This window comes from Capsicum annuum, chromosome 10 (genome assembly GCF_002878395.1).
Source record: "Capsicum annuum cultivar UCD-10X-F1 chromosome 10, UCD10Xv1.1, whole genome shotgun sequence".
In the NCBI taxonomy this organism is placed as follows: Eukaryota; Viridiplantae; Streptophyta; class Magnoliopsida; order Solanales; family Solanaceae; genus Capsicum; species Capsicum annuum.
The window spans coordinates 27,832,925-27,860,076 of NC_061120.1; the positions used below are offsets into that span (position 1 = coordinate 27,832,925).

At 36.9% G+C, this 27,152-nt stretch overlaps 1 protein-coding gene across 2 annotated transcripts; it reads right to left on the reverse strand.

Annotated features, from left to right (window-relative positions):
• Positions 1–22,834: 22,834 nt before the first annotated feature.
• LOC107844766 lies at positions 22,835–26,915 on the reverse strand. Of its 2 annotated transcripts, none has more exons than XM_016689115.2 (2): positions 26,686–26,915; positions 22,835–24,923 (listed from the first exon to the last, which is right to left on the reverse strand). In XM_016689115.2, exon 2 carries the CDS (start codon positions 24,920–24,922, stop codon positions 23,297–23,299), a length of 1,626 nt encoding a protein of 541 aa, XP_016544601.1. In that variant the 5' UTR covers position 24,923; positions 26,686–26,915; the 3' UTR covers positions 22,835–23,296. The 2 variants fall into 2 exon arrangements, with proteins under 2 accessions (XP_016544601.1, XP_016544602.1); XM_016689116.2 differs by lacking the exon at positions 26,686–26,915 and adding an exon at positions 26,618–26,685.
• Between the last annotated feature and the right edge of the window lie 237 nt (positions 26,916–27,152).

Consider the following 27,152-nt stretch of genomic DNA (forward strand, 5'->3'; position numbering starts at 1 on the left):
TCGTTTCGGATTCTTCATAAATATAATTTTTTTTGGAGAATCCGACATGCATCCATTAACTTTTTTTTCGAGTCCGAATAACATAGATTCTGTTAAGACATTCAAATTAGTTTATTGGATAGAGCAATGGTGCTTCAATCTGAACTAGCTTATTTAGGATTTGTCATAATTAGACTATTTTTACTCTGGTGTCTACTTATGGTGATTCTTCTCTGACATTGGCTATGCTTTTCACTTAGGAAGATTTAGTCGCTCATGTAGATATATTAGAAAATATAAGCAACTGAAAAACTATGGATTGTGGGAGAAAAAAGAAGATATGGCTGCTAAGTCTTTAGGGGGAATGTTAACGGTGGCCTAGATACACAGGCCCAATATTATATACAAGACCCGAAGGCCCATTTCATTTATTTTTACATTGCATTTTTATTTTCATTAGTATTGATAAATATAAAAGGACAAAAGGTCCTTCGAGATACTTCAGTTGAATGAAAAAGATATTTTCTCTCTCTTCTCGTCTCTCGTCTCTATGATATGGTTTTGTGTTACATTTTAATGGCGATCTCGAGCAGTAATGCTCTAACATGGTATCAGAGCCAGTTTTGTGATCCTTACGAGTCACTCTATCTTTCGATACTACCCTCGAAGGGTTTTCTGTTCACGTGAAAGTTCGTCGCTGTTATTATTTTGGGGTTTTGTCTTTGAAATCGGTTTACACAAGGCCTTAAAATCGGTTTACACAAGGCCTTACTTCTTCAAGTTGCGAAGAAGGGCAGTAATCGATCAATTTTTTTCGAATCTTACTTATATACTGTGATTTCTCAATTTTTGGTATCATTTTGTGATATTTGATGAAAATCTAGTGTCTATACTCTTCGATTTGCTGTAATTTTCTCAATCTAATGTGTATGCTCTTAGATTTGGTGTAATTTTCTGAAATGGAGTCTGTGCACTCTTAGTTTTGTTGTAAATTTCTCATCTTTACCTAGACTAAGTGCGGTTAGACATATTGACGGTGGTTATCTGTTGAAAGTTGGTTAGTATGACTACATCTACAGAACATATGACTAGTTCTTCTGGTTTTAATGAGTTCACTGTCTCCTCGACTCATCCATTATACTTGCATCCCTCCGACAATCCTGGGACCCATTTGGTGACTCCTTTATTTGATGGTACTGGTTTTGTGGTCTGGCGTAAAAACATGATAACTGCTTTGTTTGTTAAGAATAAATTGTGACTAGTTACTGGTACTGTGACCAAACCTGCTCCTGATTCTCCTTATTTTCAATTTTATGAGAGATGTAACCATATGGTTATGGCATGGCTGACAAATTCTTTGTCTACTAAACTGGCAACTAGTGTTATGTGTTTTGATTCTTCCAAAGACATTTGGTCTGATATAAATGAACGGTTTGGTCAATCAAATGGTACTAAGTACATTCAGATTCAGAAAGAAATCAATTCTACTATACAAGGATCTTCCAATATATCATCCTATTTTACTAAGTTGCGCACACTCTGAGATGAATTGAGCATTTCTTATGTTGGTCTTGAGTGTACTTGTGGGGCTTTAGGGAAGTTCATGGAACAACAAAAGCTGTTCTAATTTCTTAGTGGCTTAAATAATGAATATTCACTCTGTAAGAGTAACCTTCTGTTGATGCCTACAGTACCTTATCTTAGTAGTTCTTATGCTATGTTGCAACATGTTGAGAAGCAGAATGAGACATCCTCTCCTATTCCTGGGTTCTCAAATGATTCAGTTGCCTTCAATACAGTGTCTCAGAATACTTCTGTAGGAAGAGGGTACAATCAAAGATTCAATTTTGATTCTAAAAGACCTCTTTCCTCACCCCTGCCAATTGATGCTAAAAGAAATTACCCTGATGACAGAAAACTTCCCAATCCCACTTTTGGTCTCTCAGCTCCTTCACCTGTTTTCTGCAAGTATTGCAAGAAGTCTGGACATCTTATTGATAAGTGTTACAAACTTCATGGATATCCTGCTGATTTTAAATTCACAAAAGGCAGAGGTCTGTGTCTTTTGCACATCTGACAACTCCTCAGCTAATCCTTCTACCTCTCAAACCAAGATTGAAGATGGTGACTATAAATTGACCAAGGATCAATTTCACCACTATCAACATCTTTAACAGTTACACAGTACATCTGATGGCAAATCCTCTTTTCCACATCACGGGTCTCATCACCAACCTACTGAGGATTTTGCTCATTTTGCAGGTATGTCCAATCAACCTGCTGTATTGTCTACTGCTTTTCATGCTAGTATTGTGTCAAATCTAGGACTAGATCCTTGGATACTTGACTCTGGAGCTACTAATCACATGACTCCCCATAAATTCTTCTTCACAATATAGTCCCTCTAGATTTACCTCTGATAATTAGCCTTCCAAATGGATATAAGGTCAAAGTTGTATCAACTGGGTCACTAAGTCTCAGACCAGATATGACTTTGCACAATGTACTCTTTGTCCTATCTTTTTAGTTCAATCTTATCTCCACACACAAGCTTCTTTCTCAACTTAAGTGTACTGCTATTTTTACCAAGTCTAACTGTGTTTTACAGGGCCCTTCTCTGAAGAAGCAGTTGGAAATTGGTAAAGCTACACACAGGTTGTACTATTTTTCTCCCCCTGACTCTTTCTTTCCCAATGGATCTTATAGTATTAATGATTCTACTAGTTGTACTTCTTTTTTACCAAAGTATAAATAAAACTGACTTGTTCTGGCACCAAAGGCTTGGTCACATTCCCTTCCACAAAATGAAATCTATTGGTTTCTTGATTGGGAAGATTTCTTCCAAACAGTCTTTTGTTTGTGATATTTGTCCTAAAGCTAGACAACACAGATTACCTTTCCAACCTAGTTCTTCCACTTCTTTTATTCCTTTTCCAACGTTCATATTAATGTTTGGGGTCCTTATCACACCCAAACCTACAATGATTTCAGATATTTTCTCACATTGGTGGACGATTTTACCAGGATTACCTAGACACATCTCCTGTCATCAAAATATAGTGCTTCCTCTGTCATAAAAGCATTTGTGACCATGGTACAAGTTCAGTATCAATATACTGTTCAAATTTTCAGGTCTGATAATGCTTTTGAACTAGGTAACAACACTGATCTGCAAAAGTTGTTTACTGATCATGGCATTCTCCACCAGACTACCATTCCACATACTCCTCAACAAAATGGGGTTGTGAAGAGGAAACACAAGCATCTTTTAGAGGTTTCCAGAGCATTACTTTTCCAATCAAAACTCCCTTTGAAATACTGGGGTGAATGTGTCTTAACTGCTACATATTTGATCAATAGGTTCCCTATTGTTCCTCTGAATAATATTTCCCCTTTTGAAATGCTTCATGGATTTCCTCCATCTTATGATCATTTAAGTAGTTTTGGGTGCCTTGCTTATGCAACTACTTCTGTCCCTCTTAGGGATAAACTTAAACCTAGATCCATTCCTAGTTTATTCTTAGGTTACCCTTTTGGTAAGAAAGATTACAAGCTTCTCAATCTCTCAAATTTCTTCATTTTTTATTCTAGAGATGTTCTATTCCATGAACACATTTTTCCTTATCCTACTTCTTCTCCTCCATCTCCTTTTCCTACATCTCCTACATATGTTGAACCCACTCCTTCTGCTTCACCTCCAACTACTCCTCCTATCATCCATTCCTCTCTTTCTTCCCCCCTCCTCTTAGGAGGAGTTCTAGATCTTCTCATTCTCCTGCTCATCCTTTTGTTATTCTTTTTCCTCTGTAAGTTAATTCCAAGGTGTCTAGTGCTGACATATACGTGCATGATCCTTTATTTTACCAATAGGCTACTTTTAACCCTGCTTGGAAAGAGGCCATGCTACAGGAATTTAAGGCTCTTGAGGACAATCATACTTGGGATATTGTTCCTCTTTCTCCTAATAAAAAGGCTATTCTTTGTAAATGGGTGTACAAAATCAAACAAAGGTTTGGTGGTAATGTTAAGAGGTATAAAGCTAGGCTCATTATTAGGGGTGATACTCAAAAGGAAGGCATTAATTATCATGAGACTTTCTCTCATGTGGTCAAACTCACCACTGTTAAATGTCTCTTATCTCTTACTGCTAAGCATCTTATCTCTTGCTACTAAGCATCACTGGACTGTTTTCTAGCTGGATGTCAACAATGCTTTTCTTCATGGTGATCTCCATGAAGATGTATACATGAAAATTCCCCCTGGCCTTGATGTTTCTTCCCCTTCTTCTTGTGCAACTCCTTTGGTTTGCAAGCTCAAGAAATCTTTATATGGCTTCAAACAGGCATCCAAGCAGTGGTTTTCAAAACTATTTGAAGCCTTGTTATCTAGAGGCTACATTGCTAGCAAAAATGATTATTCCCTTTTCACTAAATCTTATAGTGGCTCTCTGGTTGTTTTTGTGGTTTATGTTGATGATATTCTGTTGGCTGGGTCAAACATTGATGAAATGAACAGTCTAAAGTTGTTTCTTGATCACTAGTTCAAGATTAAAGACTTGGGTCTAGTTCATTATTTTTTGGGGATGGAAATCATTTCTCATGATGATGGTTATCTTATGCATCATCATAAATATACTTCTGGTTTACTAGAAGAATTCCATTGCTCCCAATTCACTCCTGTTGCATCTCCTTTGTAACCTTCTGTGAAGTTGATTCCTGATATGGGTGAGCCTTTACCTGAGCCTTCTGTGTTCAGAAGGTTAGTTAGTAAACTCAATTTGTTGCAGCATACCAGACCAGATATCTCTTTTGCTGTACAACACCTGAGTCAATTTTTATAATCCCCTTGTGTTGCCCATATGAAGGCTGGGATTCATGTTCTCCGGTATTTGCTTAATACACCAGCTCAAGGCACTTTTTCCCACCTTCTCCTAATTTCTTGCATTTTGTATTTACTGATTCTGATTGGGCTGCATGCCCTCTTTTGAGAAGGTCTGTCACTGGTTATTATATGTTTTTTGTGGATGTCCCATTTCTTGGAGGAGCAAAAAGCGACCTACAATTGCTCTTTCTTCCGCTGAGGCTGAGTATCGCGCCTTACAAAAAGTTGTTGTTGAGATTGTATGGCTCTTACGTTTGTTTGCTGACTTGGGTCTTCATATTTATACTCCTGTTCCTATTTTCTGTGATAGCCAGGCTGCACTTCACGTTGCCAAAAATCCTATTTTTCATGAACGGACGAAGCATATTGAAATTGATTGCCACTATGTTCGTGATTGCCTTGCTACACAACTCATTTCCCTCTATTATGCTGCTTCTGCTGATCAACTTGCTGATATAATGACTAAATCACTCAGTGGACCCCTTCATCATCATATACTCTCCAAGATGGGAGTGCACACACCCTCCAGCTTGAGGGGGTGTTAACGGTGGCCCAAATACATAGGCCCAATAGCATATACAAGACCCGGAGGCCCATTTCATTTATTTTTATTTTCATTAGTATTGATAAATATAAAAGGACAAAAGGTCCTTCTAGATACTTCAGTTGAATGAAAAAGATATTTTCTCTCTCTCTCTTCTTGTCTCTATGATTACTAGGGTTTTGTGTTATATTTTAATGGTGATCTCGAGCAGTAATGCTCTAACAGGGAAGAGTAGATCTTTTTTTTATTCTTTTTGGAGAATTACGAAGTGTTTGCTGTGGTTATATGCTTTGGATTGATTTCTCCAAAGTGTTTTGTATGTTTATTTGAGGAAAGGGAATACTTCCCCGATGGTGCTGCATGTAGGAACCTGTACCACTTTAGAAAATGGAGTTTATATGCTGTTACTTGTATTATGTGTTTGGTGAAAAGTAGTTAACTTTAATTTAAGACAAGTGAAGAGTTCTCCCCCATATATTAATTTAAGCATAGCTTAAACATATGTAGTTCTTGTGCTTGAGTCCATAATAGATGCTTTTACATGTATGCTTGTAAGCTTATACATAATTATTCTTTGTTTGCTCTAGTGTGCATATTGTTGCAACTACTAACAGTCTTCTCTTTCCCCTTTCTCCGCTTTTATCCTTTGCTTGTGGTTGAGTGTGACAGCATTAACTGTTAGCTATTTATGCAGGTAGTATCTTCGAAAGTTATCCATAACAAGCAAACTCAACAATTAGAGGGTTATGGCTTTATTGAGTTTAGTAGTTATGCAGTTGCAGAAAGGAATCTACAAGCATACAATGGCACTTTGATGCCTAATATTGAGAAAAATTTTATGCTCAACTAGGAATCACTTAGTTCGGTTGAAAAACGTTCAGATAATACTCCTGAATACACAATATTCGTTGGAGATTTGGCAGCTGATGTTATAGATTATATGCTTCAGGAGACATTCAGGGCCAATTATCCCTCAATCAAGGGTGATAAGGTTGTTACAGACAGGGCAACAGGGCACACAAAAGGTTATGGGTTTGTTAGATTTGGGGATGAGAGTGAGCAGTTACGTGCTATGACTGAGATGAATGGAAATTTTTGTTCCACTAGGGCCATGCGCATTGGTCCTGCAGCTAACAAGAAGAATGCTGGTGGTCAGTGTCACATCCTAAAGTAACCCCTAGGCTTGACTGGCTCCCGACAACACCACTTGCTGGAAGAACCAATTTTCTATACATTCACAATAGCTAGAGACAATGAGATGAAAACATATACAACTCTACATACACGAAATAATCATTAAAGCAGGGTAATTATCCAACAAGATACCGCATAGCGATTTATGAAAACGACAATAGTTTAGATTACAAATCTCTAACCCAAGTCCCACACTAGGTTCATAGAGCATCTAAATAGAGTTACATGAGTTCAGCTTTTGGGCATGCAAACCCAACGAAAGGAAACATAAGCTAAAAATAACTAAAGATGAATGACAGCCTTCACGAACAATGCGAAGGCTCACCTCAGAAACCAAATTCACATTTAAAGACAGTCAGCCACGAGCATCTCTCTCTGCAACCGTATTGTACGTATGCAAGTAAGGAGTGAGCTATATAAATATAACCCAGTAAGATCCTCGACCCGCTACTTTAATACCCCTGGAACAAGTATTAGAAAATACAAAATACACAAATAATATGTACAAGATATCTCTCATAAAGTAATGTCAATAAGATCCAAAGGAAGTTAAAAAATGCCACCCTATATCTCAATTCAATCCATACTCATGACTTGTCATAACCGTCAGTGAAGATGATCGGCCTAGCACCTCGACAAGTCCATGACAACATATATAATGCCCTAAAAGTCTACTACGGCAGCATGTACAAGCCACTAATTTATTACGGCAGCATAAGTAATGCCCCTAACATATTACGATAGCTATGTATGCCCCTAGAGACTATAATGACAACGAAGAAAATATATTCAACGCCCCAAATATACCTCACATTTCACCTCTAAATAATTCTCAATACACCTCTCAAAATACATATTCACAGCTAGTCCAAGGCCACAAATTCTACCAAGTTCACGCTTGTCCCAACACATGGACTAGGCAGAAAAATATAATTTTTTTAAAAAACTAGATTTGAAAAGCAAGAATTAAAGCTTAAAGTCTTACTTACCTCGAATGCACAATTCAAGCACCACCTCCTAGTAAATCAAAATATGCTCCCGAAAACTCAAACTCCTTAAACTACACCAAAAATGGGTTTAATATAATTAATACCCCGTCAACGAACATTCTCTAAAATTTTTGAGCAAGTCAAATATTAAAGTCTACCGTTCAATCCAATTAATCATATTATGTATCCCTACCATGCAATTGCACCTTCAATAAATTGACAAAAAGAAATTGTTTGCACAATCAACGTCCTAATTGTCAATCTGAAACCTTGATATGCAATTTCTTTCAAGTCAAACCGTGTTGTTCTAATGTTAATAGCAACACTGCCAACTTACATTCTAACATCACTTTCCACAAATACTATTATAGCATAGATAACTTCATTTGTTTTTTCCATATAAGTAATTATTCATGAGTTCCTTAATTACAAGTAATGGAGCAGTATTATATTGGTAGTCTAGATGGTTTCTCAAATGACAAACTTCCAACCTACTGTTGCAACTTTAGCCCTATTAACTACTCATCATTGAAACATCATTATCATCCTTCGGTCATTAGCTAATTATTAAAAGAATGGAGTTATAGTCACTTTATGAAAATCTCAAACATATACACATATATTAATTACTGCAGCAGCAGACTACTACCACAATGAAAAAAATCAAACATACATTATTCACTGCTTTGCCAAAATTCTATGCCAAAACTACAAACAAACTCATACCTTACCACTTCACGAAGATGCCAACACCGTGAAGATACTCTCTGTTTATCTATCTTTTTTTTTCTTTTGGTATTCTGTTTTGGTTTCTGTTTTCCCAGGGATAAAAGATCATATATATAGTCCTAGAACCGTGAAACTGAAAAAAGGCTCTTGACTTGTCTCCTTTTAATTCCTTAATTAATATTAATAAGTGATTATAATTACCAATTAACCCTTCATTAAAAAGGAAATAATAAGCTGGCTATTACATTCTCCCCCACTTAAAATAACGTTCGTCCTCGAACGTGTCTAGAATCTTACCTGAAATGTCAAATAAGTGAGGATATCTAACTCGCATTTCATTCTCGAACTCCCAAGTAGCTTCCTCGGTTGGATGATTACGCCATAATACCTTGACTGAAGCTATCTTCTTCGACCTCAACTGTCGCACTTGCCTATCAAGAATAGCTATCAGGTTTTCCTCATAAGTCAGATTCTCATTAAGCTCTATATTATCTGGATGGATCTTATGGCTATCATCACTAACATACTGTCTAAGCATAGACATGTGAAACACAGGATGAACTGTAGACAATATCGGAGGTAAAGCAAGCCTATAAGCTGTCAATCCAATTCGGCTCAAAATCTTATAAGGACCAATGTATCTAGGATTCAGCTTACCTTTCCGGTCAAATCTCATAACTCCTTTCATGGGCAAAACTTTCAAAATAACTTTTTCCCCCTTTTCAAACTCTAAATCACGGACCTTTTATCTGCATAAGACCTCTGCTTGATTTGTGACGTCTTAAGTTGGTCCTGTATCACCGCAACCTTTTCCAATGCTTGCTAAACTAAATCTAAACCTAATAATTATGCTTCGTCGGGCTCAAACCAGGCAATTGGTGAATGACACTTGCGACCATATAGAGCCTTATATGGTGCCATTTGAATGCTCGAGTGGTAGCTATTATTATAAGTAAGCTTTTCCAAAGGCAGTTGATCATCCCAATAGCCACCAAAATCAATCGCGCAAGCTCTAAGCATGTTCTCCAAGAGCTGAATAACTCGCTCAGACTGCCCGTTGGTCTGCGGATGAAAAGTTGTACTCAACTCAACCTACGAACCTAATGCCTTCTGAAAATATTTCCAAAATTCAGCAGTGAACTATGCACCTCGATCAGAAATGATTGAGATAGGCACACCATGAAGCCGAACTATATCCCGAAGGTAAATTTTCGCTAACTGCTTTGTGCTATAAGTAACCTGAACTGGTATGAAATGGGCAGATTTTGTAAGTCTATACACTATCACCCAAACTGAGTCATGCTTCCTGAAAGTATTTGGCAAACCAACAATGAAATCCATAGTAATCCTTTCCTACTTCTACTCCGGAATAATCAATTTTTGCATGACTCCGCCAGTTTTTTGATGTTCATATTTGACCTGCTGACAATTTAAGAAACTAGTAACATGTTTCAAAATATCAACCTTCATACCTTTCCACCAATACAAACCGCGCAAGTCATGATACATTTTCGTAGCACCAGGGTGGATAGAATATCGTGAGCTATGATCCTCATCAAGAATTAGCTGTCTTATGTTACCCACAACGGGAACACACAATCTTCCATAACGACATAGCACACCTTCACCATCAATAGAAAATAACTTAACACCGCCATTTTGCACTCGATCTCGAAGCCCAACAAGGTAGGGATCATCATATTGGCAAGTCTTAACTTGCCCAACTAAGGAAGAATGAACCACCATAATGACAAGTAATTTGCCAGGCACGGTATGATCAATTCGAACTCCATGATTGGCTAAAGACTGAATATACATAACCAAAGGTCGCCTTTCAGCAACAAATCGGGCCAAGCTGCCCATAGACTTCCTACTCAAAGCGTCCGCTACTACATTCGCCTTTCCAGGATGATACAAAATAGTGAGATCATAATCTTTAAGTAACTTTAACCACCGTCGTTGTCTCAGATTCAGATCTCTTTGCTTGAATAAGTACTACAGACCATTGTGATCAGTATAGATTTCACATGGCTCACCACAAAGATAATAATGCCAGATCTTGAGTGCAAATACAACCGTTGACCAATTCCAAGTCGTGAGTCGGATAATTCTTCTCCTGGACCTCTAGCTTTCGAGAAGCATATGCCACCACTTTACCATTCTGCATTAACACACAATCCAATCCAATTTGAGATGCATCACAATAAATAGTGAAACCACCTTCTCCATAGGTAAGGTCAAAATCGGAGCTGAAATCAATGTCGTCTTTAATTTCTGAAAACTTTCTTCACATTCATCTGAACATTGAAAAACCACACCCTTTTGAGCTAAGCACGTCAATGGAGCAACTATCTTTGAGAAGCCCTCTACAAACCTCTTATAATAATTAACTAGCCCTAAGAAGCTACGTATCACTGTAACAGTACTAGGTTGAGGCCAATCTCGAACTGCTTCAATCTTTTTTGGATCAACATAAATCCCATCTCTTGTCACTACATGCCCTAAAAAGGAAACTGTGCCCAACCAAAACTCACACTTTGAGAAATTGGCATATAGCTTGTGTTTTCTAAGTTCTGCAGCACAACTCTCAAGTGTTGTTCATGTTCTACCTCACTCTGAGAGTAAACCAAAATGTCATCAATGAACACAATAACAAATTGGTCTAAATACGGATTGAATACCCTGTTCATGAGGTCCATAAATGTTGCAGGTGCATTAGTCAGTCCAAAAGACATCACTAAAAATTCAAAATGTCCATACCTGGTCCGAAAAGCTGTCTTAGTGATATCTTCGGCCTTAACTCTCAGCTGATGATAACCTGATCTCAAGTCAATTTTAGAAAAGTGAGTAGCACTCTGTAACTGATCAAATAGATCATCAATTCGGGGCAAAGGATACTTATTCTTGATTGTTACCTTATTTAACTGCCTATAGTCAATGCACATTCTCATCGTGCCATCTTTCTTTTTCACAAATAACACAGGTGCACCCCAAGGTGACACACTAGGCCTGATGAATCCCTTATCAAGCAATTCCTGAAGATGAACCTTCAATTCCCTCAACTCAGTAGGAGCCATACAATAAGGTGGAATAGAGATAGGTTGAGTCCCTAACACTAAATCAATGCTGAACTCAATTTCTCACATCGGAGGTAACCTGGGAAAATCATCTGGAAACACATCAATAAACTCCCGAACAATGGGAATATTATTTATAGAAACTTCATCTGCTCGAGTGTCATGAATGGTAGCAATAAAACCCAAACAACCATGATTAATTATTCGGCGGGCTTTTACATAGGATATTATCTTCCCTTGAGTCACATGAGTTATACCTTTCCACACTAAAGGTGGTTCTCCAGGAATATCAAAGCGTATAAGCTTAGCATAACAATAAACCAAAGCGTCCGACCAATTCATACCCATAATCACATCAAAATCAGTCATTGGCAACATAAATAGATCAACTATGCTATTCTTACCCTGAATAGATATCACACAATCTCTATAAACTCTATCCACTGATAAGGTCTCCCCTACTGGGGTCGTAATGATATATGGCTCAACAAGAGTCTCAATCCTTCTCTCAAAGAATAAAGCAAAACATGGGGACACATAAGAATACATAGAACTAGGATCAATAAGAGAATTAAGTCTCATGAGAGTTTACAGTGATAATACCTATGACCATAGCAAAGAATCTCGGTGGTCCACCTATTTTCTGAGAACCTTGAGCACCCTGTCTACCCTATCCAGGAGTACTCTGTGGAGTGATCCTAGCTGGCTGAGCGTGAACATGGTTACCTGTAATATTTCTCGGCACCTGAGGAGCAACTTAACTAAACCCAGAATCTCCCTTAGGACAAAACTTAGCAATGTGCCCTCTTTTACCACAAGTATAACAAGGACCACTAACTCCAAAACAATGTTCATTATGATTTCTTCCATAATTGGAACACTTCGAACACTGCCCGAACTGAAAGAAACTACTACCATTCCTCTGTATCTGCTGTTGTTGTCCCTGTCTAGCTGGATAACTATTCCTTGATGATTGGCCCGCTGACTCTGACGGCGTAGGCCTAGACTATCCACGATCAAAAACACTCTTGCTCCCAGATGAAGCAACACTAAACCCAGCTGAGTTACGTGCCTTTTTATTTTCTCGATTAATTCTTTCCATCTCATAATAGGACTCAGAATGAAGAGCAGTGTCAAATACCTCAGAATAGGATCCATCATGCACATCACGTATCACTGGACCACGATAACAAGCCTCAAGTCCATCCACAAATCGTTTTACTTTCTTCACAACTAAAGATGGAACATACGTGAACAACTCAATAAACTTAGCTTCGTACTTAGTGACTGTCATGGATCTCTATCGTAACTCATTGAACTGGCATCTCATGTCATCTTGTTTGCTCAAGGGAATAAATCTGTCCAAGAACATAGTTGAAAACTCTGACCAAATGATCGGTGGTAGCCCTGCTTGCCTGCTCTTTAAAACGAAAGTCCACCATGCCTTGGGAGACCCTGAGAACAGAAAAGTAGTAAATTCTACACCACGAGTCTCTTTCAGTCCCAAAGTAGTCAGTATCTTCTCACAGTGATCTAGAAATTTTTGAGGCTTAACAAGATGGTGTAGCATCAAACTCTGGTAGCTTAAGATCCATGAAATTCGTTAGATCCTTGGGTTGCCCTACAACTGCAATCGAATGATCAATGGGTAGAGGTGCCTGAGAGGTTGCAACATTCAACTGAACTTGTGCTTGCATCTGCGTAGTAGCCTGAGGAGGTGGAGTTCGACCCTGATTAGGCACCAATGCCTTAAGTACATTCAACATTCGTTCTATTACGTCTGCAGGCAATGTAACAGTAGGTGAAGCAACTGGCACTGCAGTTGGAGCATCTCGATCAACCTGGTCCTGTGCTTGCTCGGAAGCCACAACTTGGGGCTGGCTCCCATTCCAAACTCTAGGCTGAGCACCGGTCTACATCCTAGTTTGAGGACTATTTAGATGAGACCCAACTCGACCACCACCACACGTAGGATCCTGTCCAGCACCACGTCTAGCTAACTGATGCATTAGATCGACTAGCGGAGGAAAAACCACGTCTCTTAACCATCTGCGAAACAATATTTAAAGGTTAGACTTAATTCAACTCAACACACAAATAAGGAATATAAAGGGAAAACTTCCTAGATATTCCATAGCCTCAAGTTCAGAAGTATGGGCGCCTACGTGCCCCTGAACAGGAATCTACTAAACACTGCTCCATGACCCGGGACCTAAAGCCTACGCTCTGATACCAACTTTGTCACATCCCAAAATAACCCCTAGGTATGACTGGCTTCCGACAACAACACTTGCTGGAAGAACCAATTTTCTATACATTCACATTAGCTAGAAACACTGAGATGAAAATATATACAACTCTACATACATGAAATAATCATTAACGCAGGGTAATTATCCAACAAGATACTGCATAACGATTTATGAAAACGACAATAGTTTAGATAACAAATTTCTAACCCAAGTTCCACACTAAGTTCATGGAGCATTTAAATAGAGTTACATGAGTTTAATTTTTGGGCATACAAACCCAACGAAAGGAAACACAAGCTAAAAATAACTAAAGATGAATGACAACCTTTACGAATAATGCGAAGGCTCACCTTAGCGACCGAATCCACACGTAAAGACAGTCATCCACGAGCCTCTCTCTGCAACCGTATCTGTACGTATGCAAGTAAGGAGTGAGCTATATAAATATAACCCAGTAAGATCCTTGACCCGCTACTTTAATACCCCTGAAACAAGTATCAGAAAATATAAAATACACAAATAATATGTACATAATATCTCTCATAAAGTAATGACAATAATATCCAAAGGAAGTTAAAAAATGCCACTCTATATCTCAACTCAATCCATACTCACGACTTGTCATAACCAGTAGTGAAGGTGATCGGCCTAGCACCCCGATAAGTCCACGACAGCATATATAATGCCCCAAAAGTCTACTACGACAGCATGTACAAGCCTCTAACATATTACGGCAGCATAAGTAATGCCCCTAACATATTACGACAGCTATGTCTGCCCCTAGAGACTATAACGACAGCGAAGAAAATATATTCAACGCCCAACCTTATCTCATATTTCACCTCTAAATAATTCTCAATACACTTCTCAAAATACATATCCACAGCTAGTCTAAGGCCACAAATTCTACCAAGTTCACGCTTGTCCCAACACATGGACTAGACAAAAAAATATAATTTTTTTAAAAAACAGATTTGAAAAGCAAGCATCAAAGCTTAAAGTATCACTTACCTCGAATGCACAATTCAAGCACCACCTCCTAGTAAATCAAAATATGCTCCCGAAAACTCAAACTCCTTAAACTACACCAAAAATGGGTTTAATATAATCAATACTCCATCAATGAATATTCTCTAAAATTTTAGAGCAAGTCAAATATTAAAGTCTATCATTCAATTCAATTAATCGTATTATGTATCCCTACTATGCAATTGCACCTTCAATAAATTGACAAAAAGAAATTGTTTGTACAGTCAGTGGCTTAATTGCCAATCTGGAACCTTGATATGCAATTTCTTTCAAGTCAAACCGTGTTGTTCTAATGTTAATAGCAACACTGCCACCTTACATTCTAAGATCACTTTCCACAAATACTATTATAGCACAGATAGCTTCCTTTGTTTTTCCATATAACTAATTATTCATGAGTTCCTTAATTACAAGTAATGGAGCAGTATTATATAGGTAGTCTAGACGGTTTCTCAAATAACAAACTTCCAACCTACTGTTGCAACTCTAGCCCCATTAACTACTCATCATTGAAACATCATTATCATCCTTCAGTCATTAGCTAATTATTAAAAGAATGGATTATAGTCACTTTATGAAAATCTCAAACATATACACATATATTAGTTACTGCAGCAGCAGACTACTACCACTATGAAGATCAAACATACATTATTTATTGCTTTGCGAAAATTCTATGCCAAAATTGCCAACAAACTCATACCTTATCACTTCACGAAGATGCCTACCAACACCGTGTAGATACTCTCTATTTATCTCTTTTTTTTCTTTTGTTACGCTGTTTTGGTTTCTGTTTTCCAGGGATAAAAGATCATATATATGGCCTAGTACCGTGAAACTGAAAAAGGCTCTTAATTTGTCCCCTTTTAATCCCTTAATTAATACGTGTTAATAATTGATTATAATTACCAATTAACCCTTCATTAAAAAGGAAATAATATGCTGGCAATTACAGTCAGATGCAAGGTATATCCATGATCATGCTGTAATGTTCTCGAGTAGTTAGGAACAATGCATTTCATTTAGCTTGCAGTTTGATACTTGGTGTTATTCGAAATGCTAGCTTGCAGTTTGATACTTGGTGTTATTCCTAGAGTTTGAAATCTTTGATTTTGTACTAATTTGTCATAAAGAGATTGAGGTTTGAGTTTAGATAGCTGGAGATGCTACTGGTTTATTTTGGAAAGCACAAGTTTTGTCTGTTTTGGTATCCAATTTAGATAGCTTGAGGGCGTTTGCGTTTTTGGTTTATTTTGGGGATCTTGAATTGTCAGTTTTGGTCTCAGTAGGTCAACGAGTGCTTTCATGTTTTGCTTACTTAAGGTTATGCTTTTGAGTTTTTGAAGAGAAGTACCAGCTTATGATGTCATTCCTTTTGAGTACTGAAATCTTTTTTCTTAAATAGTAAATCTCATAATACTCCAGTTGTCTCGAAGCAGGGTAATGGGCAGCAAGCTCTATCATTTAGTGGCCTGGAGCTTGTTTCAGCTGAAATGAATACCTTTTAGGGCATGGTGATGCGTAGGTCAGTTTATCTAAATGTGGTTAATTTCCTCTATCGGATCCTTTCTGCGTTAATTTTTAACAGCTCCAGTTTTTCCTTTTTACTCCACTCTTGTTCTCCAGATTACTTTATCTTTACTATTCAGCCATTCTGTTCTTGTTTATTTCATATGATTTAATCTGCCACCAGTGTGACTTTGATCTTTAGTGTGACTCTAAACTTTCTGTCAGTTTCAATTCTCTGCTTCGGATGTCCCGGTCTTTAACTGCTTCATTTCCTCGTGAATTTGTCTTAGAAAAATCCCCTCACAGGGGGAAGCTTCAGATTTGTGGCTTCTACTTGTTTAGCTGTTATAGGGGGACATTTGCTTTTTGTGTTGTTTTTTCGACTGCATTTTTCTTTGCTTTATTAATATTATATCTCTTCTGTTACCCTCACCTTTGCTCTTTCATTTGCAGCTTCATATCAAAGTACTGGAACTCAAAATGAGGATGACCCCACTAATACGACTGTCAGTACATTTCTTTATATCAACATTTTAATGTGTTCTCTCAAACCGTACTCACATTAAGTAACTTTAATTGCAGATTTTTGTTGGAAACTTGGATTCCGATGTAATACATGATCACCTCAGGCAGGTTTTTGGAAACTATGGACAATTGCTTCATGTAAAAATACCAGTAGGCAAAGTGGTTTTGTTCAATTTGCCGATAGGTACAGAAACAAGACTTCTGAACTTTGTCAAATTCAATGATAAGGAAACTAACACGCTCTCCATTGTTATGGCATAAGTTGTGCTGAGGAAGCTCTATGAGCTTTAAGTGGAACTCAGCTCGGTGGACAAACCATCTGTCTTTCATGGGGTCGTAGTCCTTCAAACAAGCAGGTTATTATTGTTGGGTTCATAGTATATGAAAGAAGTGTGAATGAAAAAATAGAGAATAAAATGGTGGAGGGGAAGGAGACACTAAAATGGAAAGTGTACTCCCAAATTAGAAAGTTTACTCTTTCTCCACATTGGTGGAAGAAGAGAACTTGAAAGTATTTATAATCAAGAACACTTACTCCACATGGCAAGTGAGGCAAGAAATAAGAGATGCTTCACACCGTCGTCGTTGTCGCTTGCTCGGCTTCGAATTTGGATTTGGATTTGGCAAATGATCGATCGATGAGATCTATTCAGAAATGATACATTGTTCTGAACTAAGGCTACAGAAGGTTGCAATGGTTCGAAATGATGCTTCAAAAGATATAATCCTTCAATGAAGTGACACACTGATTCATGAAATGAGATAACTGTTCAGGAAAAGATGCAATCTTTGAGGAACAGACATGAACTTACAGCAAAGGTGTAACCTTTGGAGTGAACCATTGCCTCTTTTTAGAAGAGGCATATTGTGGCTATATAAACCTGGTTTCTTTTACAGGTTTAGTATGAAATTTTCAGAATAAAAACTCTCTTTTTTTCTTTACAAATATTCTGTGTGATCAATTAAAACATTCTGTGCGTTCGAAGAATCCGCCTATTTGAGGTACCGCTATAGTCGGATTGAAGGCCATTTTATTCTGGGAGGAAAATTCCATAACCTCGGGTATGGTGAGGGGAATTATTCCTTAAGGAAAGTTCGTGAATTCGGATGACTTGGTCTTATTCATTTCTGTTTCATCTATTTTCAGAAAAATAAAATACACCTCTTGGAAAGGTTATTTTGATCTTGTGTTGAGGATATTTGATATACTTTATTGTGTTCTTGTTTATATACTTGAACTTTAGTGGAAGTTGTTGTTTCTACTATACAGATTCTGCGTACCCGTAGAAGGAATATAACAATTATTTTGCATGATCGCTCTAATTCAAATAACATGTTTGCCTTTTCAGCAGTCTCAGGGTGATCCGAACTAGTGGAGTGGTGCTTATTTTGTTATACACCAGGATATGATGCCTATGGTTATGCCCAACCTATTCCAGATGCAGACATATTCTATGCAGGTTATGCCTGGTATGGAAATTATGCACAACCTCCACGTTAAGGCGTCGTTTGGTAAAGTGTATAAGATTCAATGCAAAATATAGTGCATTAGTAATGCTTGTATTAGTTATGCATGTATTATTTCTTATACATTGTTTGGTTTGATGTATAAGAAATAATACATCTTATATAATTTCTATAAAAGAAATGTTTGTTTACAAAAATATCCTTCTTTGATTTTGTACACTTTTTTGCAACAAAATTTTTTTGCCATCTCAAATATAATTAGTATTGTTAAACTAGTATATAGAGGTTTCGAATTAATTGCAAGACCTTCGTCTTTGCGCATGAAATATTATGTGAACGGATTAACATAATCGAAACAAAAATAAAATATACAACGTAGAATTAAGAAATAGTCTCAGTTTTCTTTTAAATTTTTTTAAAGACCCTCGAAGCAAAGTAAAAATACGTTACAATTATTTAAATCAATTATTCATTGTTGTAGATTAAAATGGTGGGAAAAAAATTGTAAAATGTTTTGAGAAAATTCACTAGTGCAAACTAAAATGGCGGTAAAAGGAATGGTGAAATATTTTGAGAGGAAAATTGAGGGGTATTAAGGTCATTTAATAATGTAATACATGTATTAAAGATTTTTCATTACTAATACATAGAAAATAGGTAGTATTAATAATACACACCTTAATACACAATAGAGTGTATAACTAATGCTATACATTGACTAAAAATTGTACCAAATAAGGTTTGCATAATATACATTAATTAATACATCCATTATTTTTGCCAATACACTCTACCAAACAACCCCTAACAACAACAAATGTCTCAGCAGCAGCCCCAGGTATTTTCCAAACCTTTGAACTCTTTATCTTCTATGTCTATTTAGGGAATGACATTGAATATATGCACATTCTACTAGGAGGGAATACAACCTTTTTTTTTTTGTCATTGTTTGTATTTCTCCTATTCAATTTCTTAACATTTGTGTGACACTAGGCGAAGAAAATGAGTTGCTAGAGAAGTAGTAACTTAAAATAGGTAGCACCAATTTATTCATCACATCACATTTTATTCCTCATGGGTAGCAAATGGACTTATGTTTTGCAGTAATCTGCTGGTCAAAGGAATTGCTGAGAGCTTCCTAACAACAAAAACATTGATGTAGAAAAGCGGAACACGTGGATTTTTCAGTTGAGTGTAGAGGTAGTTTAGTTTATTATCTGTAGGTTAGTTGCTTGGAGACCATTTATGTTTTGGTCGGCTGTCTGTTTCTGTAGTTGCCTCTTTTCTATTTCCTTCTTTGTCGGCCTATTGCACTCTTGGACATTTCACTTATATGCGGTCTAGTTATGTTAAGGGCCACACAGAGATCTAGGACGTCTTTTTTGCACCTCAACAGTTTTGGCTTGTCAAATGTTTATTTTGATGAATCATGGTGCTTTTTCTTAATAATTTTCATTTCTTGATAATTGGTTTTGTTTACCATTTCAATCATTACATCTTGTGTCGGGTTAATTACCATTTTTAAATTCAGATGGCTTGTTAGTTTGTTCTGTTAAGGGTGCTCAGATGTTGTCATTAAAAAGATTGTAAATTGCTTGGTTTGCTGCTTGATTTGAGGCAATTTTGTGTTTAGGTGGTACCATAGATCTGTTTTGATTCCTGTTGCCTCAAGTTGGGGTTATAATTTGTGAAGGGTGGAGTAAGTTACTTGTCAAAAACAAAATTTATGGAGTAAATTGTTCAATTGTCATGTAAAGTTTTCTACAGTTTTCACTGATTTGCAATGGCTATGAGATTTAGTCACCAACAATTCCTTTTATAGTTCGAATGGGCGTTGTAAGTGTTGGTTTAATCCGGTTGAATCGTTTGAAGTGTTCAAACAGCGGGATGGAATCTGTTGAGAGAGATGGATGATGGTCAATGTTTAATTGGCCTTTTGATTCCATCTGAAAATATATGATAGCCTTGATTTTGCAAGCATTCGAAGGTGTCTTGACCGCTTTGAAATGGTTTTACTTGAGCTGAGGGTCTATAGGAAATTGCCTCTCTATCTCTTTAAGGTAAGGTAAAGTGTGCGTAGGCTCCATTCTCCCCAGACTTCACTTATGAGATTACACTAGGTATGTTATTGTTATTATTGTCAAAGGTGTATCCAATTATAGACGGTAGTATACATTTTAAGGAGGAAATAATTAACAGATACTACTGAGAAGAAAGAAATAACAACAACAACAAAAAAATGAAATAACACAGCCTATCATCAATGCCAATCACGTATATAGGAACAATTAATTAATGCCAGCCGCTCTGATGGAGATGGAAATGTATCTTCTTCTTTTTTTTTTTTTGAAAAAAAGGAAAACGATACAACCTCTAGGCAGTACTTAGTGGCCTATTTGTATATAAAATAAATCTCACGAGGTCTTAGCATCATCCCAATAATTAGAACTGGACAGAATAATAAAAGCTGGCACCAAACTAGGATTAAAATTATCTCTAGTACGATACTTCTAATTAAAAAAAAATTGTATGAAAACCTAGACTAAAGAGGATTGTACGAAGTTGTAATCTTCCCCTTTCTGTGCCTCTTCCTAGCTGTGAATTTTGCCATATGATCAGCAATAACGACAAGAGCATCTGTAGTTTTCTCTTCATCAGTATCATTCGGGCAATCTGTTTGGTTCTGATACTCAATGTCATGTTTATCCAGATCAAGTAGTCTTCTTCCATGTGTAGGTAATTTAAAAGGAGCCAACTTCCAACATTCTCGAAAGCATAATTAGCTAGAAAATCAGGCAGTGAGCGAGTTTCCTCCTCTGTAAATGTGTTCAATAGTAACCTGACAATGATGCTTTAGCATAAGAATAACCTCCAGACCTCCACTACTGTCCTAATATGTTGTGTTGTCTCCCAAATTCCTTATATAATAATGTTCTTCATAATTAGGGTAAGACTGCGTACAATAGATATTTGTGGTCCGATACTTCCCTAACCGTGCACATAGCGGGAGCTCTAGTAGACCAGACTGCCCTTTAATGTTCTTCATAATCAGGGAGTCATGTTTCAATTGTTAGTTGATTTAAACTCCTGCAAGCACAAGAAGATATTTTCTCTCTAACAGCAATGACTTCTGCAACTTCAATATTATTAGTTTCATGTATCTTTCTGCCCATGCAAAAACGAAATCTCCTTTGTAATCTCTCCAAATTATAGCAAAATGCATTTACAAATCAAGAAAACATGAAGGTCCACACGTTTTTCAGCATAGCACTGCATGTAATGAGAAAGCAGTGGTAAAGGATGCAAATTAAAGACTTCGGAAAAGTAAGAAAGAAAATCAAGAGGAGGATTAGGAAAAAGACATTAACACAAAACTCCTGCAGATTCTGCTGGACAACTATGGTAACAATTGCAGCTAAAATACTTAAAAATACAACCAAAAACAGATCAACAGCATCCATTTATATGTAGCCTGATGATGACAACAACAACGTGTAATTCCTCAAGTGGGGTTTGGGAAGGGTGGTGTGTCCGTAGGCTTATCCCTACCTCGTGAAGGTAGAGAGATGATAAGTAGTGCTGTCATGAGGAGCACAAGTGCACATTCTCTGTGCTTTCCTTTCAATCTCAACTTATAGAAGACATTCTGATAGGACCTGTTCTACTTCTTCTATCAGAATGTCAAACACTTGCCTTTTTTAAGAACCGAAAGGTTGTACTAGTATTTGTTTACAATAGAGGAATCTTGAGTTGGTCTTCATTTCTATGTCAACTGCATGCACCTAATTAATAACTCACCAATATCTTACGTCTGAACTCTTGGAATTAATAAATTTGGGGAATATTTAGAACACTTGGATTTAATCAAATTCACACATACAATTTGAAATATTTTAAATTTTGTTTTGACAAATTCAGAACTTTATTAAAAAAAAAAAAGGAAAGCCCGGTGCACTGAAACTCCCGCTATGCACGGGGTTGGGAGAAGGGCCAGACCACAAGGATTTATTGTACGCGGTCTTACTCTCATGACTATACCGAATTGACCTCTGCCTGCATTTCTGCTAGAGATTGTTCCATGGCTTTAACCCATGACCTCCTGGTCAAGGGCGGAGCCACCTTTTGGAGAGGGGGTACATCCGAACCCCATTCAGCAGAAAATTATACTATTTATATATGGTTAAAATTATTTTTTATGTGTATATATTAGATGTTGAACCCCCTTTGATTGTTTGTATGTTTATTTCTCAACCCCTTAATGAAAATTCTGGCTCCGCCACTGCTCTGGTCACATGACAACAACTTTACTGGTTGCTCCAGAGCTCCCCGACAAATTCATAATTTATAAGTTTTCAAGAAATTGAATTTTTACTGATTTGCAAAAACATATCAATTGCTTGATCCTTGACAAAGGAATGAAATGTTGTGCATCACACACCACCCACACATTCTTTTTGAATTATATGTATCCGCGAGATCAATTTGAAAAAATAGTAGGGATATACAAGACCAGACAAATTTCATAGGAAATATTACTCTAATGAATTCCTTACCTTACTCCTTTTAGTGAACCTATTCGGTATGAAATTGTATTAATTAGGAATGTGAATTTCAGATACTGAATAACTAATAGGGAGAAAAGAAGAAGAACTCACGATAGAACAGTACGATGAGACAGATATGCTAATAATACAAAAGTTCTTTACATTGTAGTGTATATAAGCTAAATCCTTCTTAATAAAGGTGTCACGGTTCTCTTACTTATATTGTAAATTTATAATCATGGAACCATGTTTCTATCTAACTCTAGCTTTTGTTTATAATCATGGAATCTATTATATATAGAAATATTTAATTGCGAACTCAGTAACTAAACAAGCTTTAGATCGGGTGACAAATTTAGAACTCATGAACTTCAAATCTTGGTTCCGCCTCTATCAGCTAGCAAAGGGAACATGCCAAATTGATGGGGAAAGCACATATAATTGGGATGATTAAGGTTCACTGACTCCAGAAAAGTCTTGCAAAATAAAAAGAAAAAGTAACCAAAGTCTAACTTGAAGATAAGGTTCTAAACTGCCAGCTGCTTATAGAGAAAATGTCTTAAATTTTTGAGCAGCTTCAAGATTGGCCTTGGTGAAAAATCTCCAGGTTGATGTTGCCATCGTCACACCTTTTGTTCTGAGTTTCAAGTTTTGCTGAATGATCAGAATTTTCAGTTTTTGCCTCCTCTTGCTGTGATGCTAATTGAGAGTCTAACACAAGTTTGTCACCAGGAGTATAACTTGCGCCCTTAGTTTCATTTGATGTTTCAGCATTTCTTGATAACTCAACTTCAGGTCCAATATGAGTATTTTGTGGTTCCTCATACTTTGGATAATTCAGATTTTCCATCATGAAATCCATCGAAGTAGTCCTAATTGATTCTATGGGCAAAGCTGGAGTTTCACCACTAACCAGCACTTGGTTGATCCCAGGATTCGGGTTCTCATTATCACCCTCCTGAGCTCGAGTCATCTGAACATAATTCTGTTCAAGAAATGTGCTTTTTACTTCATTGCTTGGCTGAACTTGAGTTTCTGCAGCAGCTTGTGTTTCTTGGGAGATAGAGTTGAGTTCAGCAAATAGAGTACTTTGGTTGAATTGATTCTGTTGGTTTTCTTGTCCACCATGAGTCCATTCTTGGGAGTAGAGTTGCGTTTGAGCGTTTGTAGGAGCTTGATGGATCTCAAGTTTCTTCGCTTCAAAGTGAACCAACTCTCGGGGCTGAAGTAATGTTTGCATAAACGACTGGTCATGATTCAGTTGCTTATCATTCTTGGATTCAGGTTCAATCGGTTGGTTGTCTAATGCCTCTTGAGTCTTAGATGCAATAGGATTATGATGAATTTCACCAGACGAGCCGTTGTGATTACCATGAAAAAGAATGTCAGACTGAAACGTTGAGCCCATGAGTTGGTTTTGAACCTTAGTTACCTGATTGCTTGTTCCTTCACTAGCTTTAGTACCATGTGATTGGTTCGGGACTTCAAACACCTGCATCATTTCATCCTGTTCAACCATTTTAAGATTTTCCTCCGGAATGGTAAGGTGGGATTGGATTTGGACTCTTTGATCTTGATTTGGCATCTGCAGCATGAGTTTTTCACCCGAGGGAGAACTCGAGTTGCCATGTGCCTCGTTAGATGCCATAACCGTGCTAGGCTGAGGCGCCATAACGGGAGCAAATTGATTGTTGTTAGTTATAAATGGAGCATTTGACATTGGCTTAGAAGAAAAAACTTGTCCTGGTGTCGCATTGGGCTGCTGCTCTTGCTGAAGCTGGTTTAAGAGTGGGCTAGCAACTTGACTTCTGCGATACATTGTAGCTGATGGGGCAACATCATTTGCAGGTGTAATAGGAGCAAATCTCCCCGGCTGGAAGACTAATCCACGGAGCGTGGTGCCACTATTACCTACCCTCACAGTGATGAAGTACCCTGCATCAAAACGACCATCAACGACACCAGAAACCATCTGTCCTACACCATTGTTACCACCAATAATGCCATCTTTTTGGTTCACTTCAACAGCATTTTGTTGAACTTTCTTGATGCTTTCGGGTGCTGGAGGAGTCATCATCACTGGAGACTGCAAATTCCCTCTTTTAGCAACACCTCCATCTTTGCGCGGGCGGCCACGCCTTCGCTTTGCTGGAAGGATTGTTGGAGCAGAGGGATTGTTATCTTGTATAGCTTGCTCATTCATCCTGAGAAAAGTATATCAAAATTCTGAGTATGTTCAACTAGAGCTTTGCACTATAAAAAAGGGAAAGTTTTCCTTCAGGACCAGGATCATACTCAGAATTTTTCAAAGCTTAAGAACAGACATAAAGGAAATCAAAACCAGATAAACTTTTCAGTATGTCAAACAATTCAATATGGTATCATAAGGCAGGATTTATCCTAACGAGCAACTTTGGCTCAAACTTGTACTTATGTAAAAAGAATCATTATGCAAGTACAAATAATAGATTTAGAACCTAATATACCTAGTGAATTCCGAATTCGAACTCACAATGTCCAAATCTTGGATCAGCTTCTCCCGAAAGTAGATAAAGTTACACAATTCAAGTTAACATCACACTTAATAATAAAAAAAGATTTTTCTCGTGCATGGTCCGTTAAAAAGTATAAGATTCATACATGAGGTTAGTGTGTTGAATATATACTTAAATTAATTAAAGTGCACTTTCTCACCTCAACATAAAATTATTGCGTTGGATTAAAAAAAGAACCCTTAGCAAATGAAAGAATTTGGTAATAATACATTCTTGATTAACTCCCTTAAGTAGACCACGTTTGGTAATAATACATTCTTGATTAACTCCCTTAAGTAGACCACGGAAAAAGCATATATATTCTAAATTAGTTGAAATTGTCTATATGAATTTTCAATATTTGTTATGCTCCTTTTGAAACCATTTTCAAAGCAAGATAAAGGGTATTCAGTTGAAAAGACAAAATTATCCACAAAAAAATAAATTCTTCGAGATGACCCAATTTTATGAGACGCAAATGCCTAGTTTTCACTGAGCTCTTGGCATTATAGTGGGGGGGGGGGGGGGGTTATGGTTTAATTTAAGCATGTCACTGACCTAGGAAATTTTGATCTCAAAAGAGTTCATGTGCACCAATAAAATAGATGAATTTTGGCTTATTACTGTTCTAAAAAAATCCAAATCTTCGTTAGTGTTACTTATAATTATCCTTGTGGAATTCTATGGTAGAAATGTTGAATTGTACAAATTATGACTTTCACCTTTCCTATATACTAATCATAATCTTCGTAGAAAGACTTGGTTTTATCGATATTCTAACTCCACTTTTAGTGTTTCGCACAGTGTGGTTTTTTTTTTTTTTTTTTGGAGGAGGTGGGGGGAGAGGTGGTGGTTAGGGGGTAGGGTGGGGTCTGGGATTTGGATTTTGTCGAAAAGCTAACATTATTTTCAGCGTTTCACACATCGGAGGGGATAGGGTAGGAATCTTGATTCTATCAAAAAGCTAACACCACTTTCAACATTTCACAAATCGGAGGGAATAGAATGAGGATCTTGATTATATCGAAAAGCTAACAACATTTTCACCATCTCACACATCAGGGGATAGGGTGGGAATTTATAGATGAACAAATCAATGCTGCGTGGGGGTAATAAATATGAAGAATTCACAAAGAAACACTTAGATTAGATCTTTGGAAATAGAATATACAAAAAGAATAATTTCCTTGAACAACCAATGTTACCCTTGTGCTAGGGTGATAAATTCATCCCAAAAATACATTTCTATCATTTCTTTCCTAAAACAATACAGTTTACATTAGATCTATCATGCCATGTTTTTCATGCATTAAGAATGTTACTCCATCAATTCATTGTTTACGTGAGTTAATGATCATGTGCACCTTAGTTTTGTTTTTCCTCATAAAATAATCATGGATAATCCTAATGAGGAAGCTAAAATGAGAAGTACCTGTCTCACAAAGAATTGATGGCGATAGAAATTCGTTTCTAGATCTAAAATTTCTATTTTTATTTTTTTGCTTTGAGAAGGAATTTCTTTTCTTCTTTGTTTTTGAGCTTCTTTTTTTTATTAATTAAAATTTTTATGAGTAGGATGAGCCCGTGAATAACGGGAGAGGAAATATAAAATAAAAACGAACTTTTGTGGGATTATAACGATTCAAACAAAGGCCTGATTTGTATTTACTATATAAAGATTAAAAAAAGGAAAAGGATAGAAATAGAAATCGGCTATAAATAAAGACACGTAATAGCCAATGTAATTTAATTTCCTTTTCTAGCCCTTTTGTTTTGGCCACTACTTCCTTCTTTTTCTTTTCCCACTATTTTGTTGTTCTTCTTCCTTTTTTCGTTTTTGGGTTTTTGCTATTTTGTTTTAATTTTTTTTGTGCTGCTTTTTTTGTTTTTATTTTGAGA